Source organism: Orycteropus afer, unplaced genomic scaffold (assembly GCF_000298275.1).
Source record: "Orycteropus afer afer isolate SDZICR_OR568_19922 unplaced genomic scaffold, OryAfe1.0 scaffold01390, whole genome shotgun sequence".
Lineage (NCBI taxonomy): Eukaryota > Metazoa > Chordata > Mammalia > Tubulidentata > Orycteropodidae > Orycteropus > Orycteropus afer.
Genome location: NW_006922977.1, coordinates 80,883 through 82,150, shown reverse-complemented (window position 1 = coordinate 82,150; position 1,268 = coordinate 80,883). Strand labels below are relative to the sequence as shown.

Sequence of the window (1,268 nt, the reverse complement as noted above, 5' to 3'; positions counted from 1 at the left end):
GTTTTAGGATCTAGTGTCAGATTTTCCTTAAACAGGCTGATCATATTTACCAGGCCAAAATATTGTGGAGGGAGACTGAAACTCTCCCTCTTTAACTCATATGAAAACACTTTTGGGGTTTTTAGGTTTTCACACATATTGTGGATACTTCCTATTCCTGTCAGTAAATCCAGGTCTGCCTGTACACACTTCTCTGTTATTTCACTAAGTAGATTATTCAGTGTTGAACGGTGGTCTGAAATTTGCCTTCTGTTTTCGGTTAGTTTCTCTACAATACCCTTCTCTTCATTTAGTATTCTATTATGACTTGCTCCTTGTTCCTTTTCCAAGAAATTTAAAAAATGTTCAAATTCTGAGTATAATTCACTCTTTTGATTTTCAACCTTGAACTTCAATTCTAATAGTTTTGAAACTTGCATTTCAAATCTCCTTTGAGCTTCCTCAAACTTCTTTCTCAGAGGTTCAATGTAGCTTTTGAGCTTCCTTCTGTGACTAGTTGCAGCTTGCTCAATAGACATTAGGTGGTGACCCAAGTGGTTGGGGGAGATCCTGCATTGTAGACAGAGCAGCTCCAAGTCCTTCTCACAGAACAGGGCTAGGATCTGGTGGTGCTTCTCACATAGAAGTTTCTTTTCCTTGAGTTTCCTCTTGCTCCTCATTATTGGAAGTCGCTTCACAATATCAGTCATGTGACACAGTTGGGTGTTCCGCCTGAAGTTCCGGTCAAGGCAGTGGTGCAGGCAGATGGGACATGGGAAGAAGTCCTGTAGCTCTTCCCAGCACTGTTGGATGCAGGGATGACAGAAGTTGTGGCCACAACCAATGGTCACTGGATCTCTCAGGTAATCCAGACAGATAGGGCAGGTGGCCTGTACTTGGAGGTCAGCCAGGGAGGCAGCAAAAGCCATTGTGCAGTAAGGTTTTCAGTCAGAGGAAATTCTTGAGAATGCCCTAGGAGCTAGGAAAAAAAGAGAAACTAATGACCTCTCTGTAACCTGTCTTTCTTGTGTGCTTCTCACTGTCTATAAAAAGCTATAGTTGCTCAAGCCTAGCTCTGCTTTCTTCCCTTCAACTCTAGATGCAGCTACCTGAACAATGATACCAATCAAACTCACTGCCATTGAGTCGATTCCCACTCATAGTGACCCCCTTTGGGTTTCCCAGGCAGTAAATCTTTGCAGTAGATTGCCCAGTCTTCCTCCCATGGAGTGGCTGGTGGCTTTGAACCATCAGCCTTCTGGTTAGTGGTCAAATGCCTTAGGCACTAT

At 43.3% G+C, this 1,268-nt stretch overlaps 1 protein-coding gene across 1 annotated transcript; it reads right to left on the bottom strand.

Moving 5' to 3' along the window:
- Positions 1 to 2: 2 nt before the first annotated feature.
- Positions 3 to 908, bottom strand: LOC103213192 (tripartite motif-containing protein 60-like; the record flags this gene model as incomplete). The annotated part of the gene is made up of 1 exon (XM_007959055.2): positions 3 to 908. A coding segment is annotated over exon 1 (906 nt), but the record flags the coding sequence as incomplete, so codon positions are not given.
- Positions 909 to 1,268: the final 360 nt, after the last annotated feature.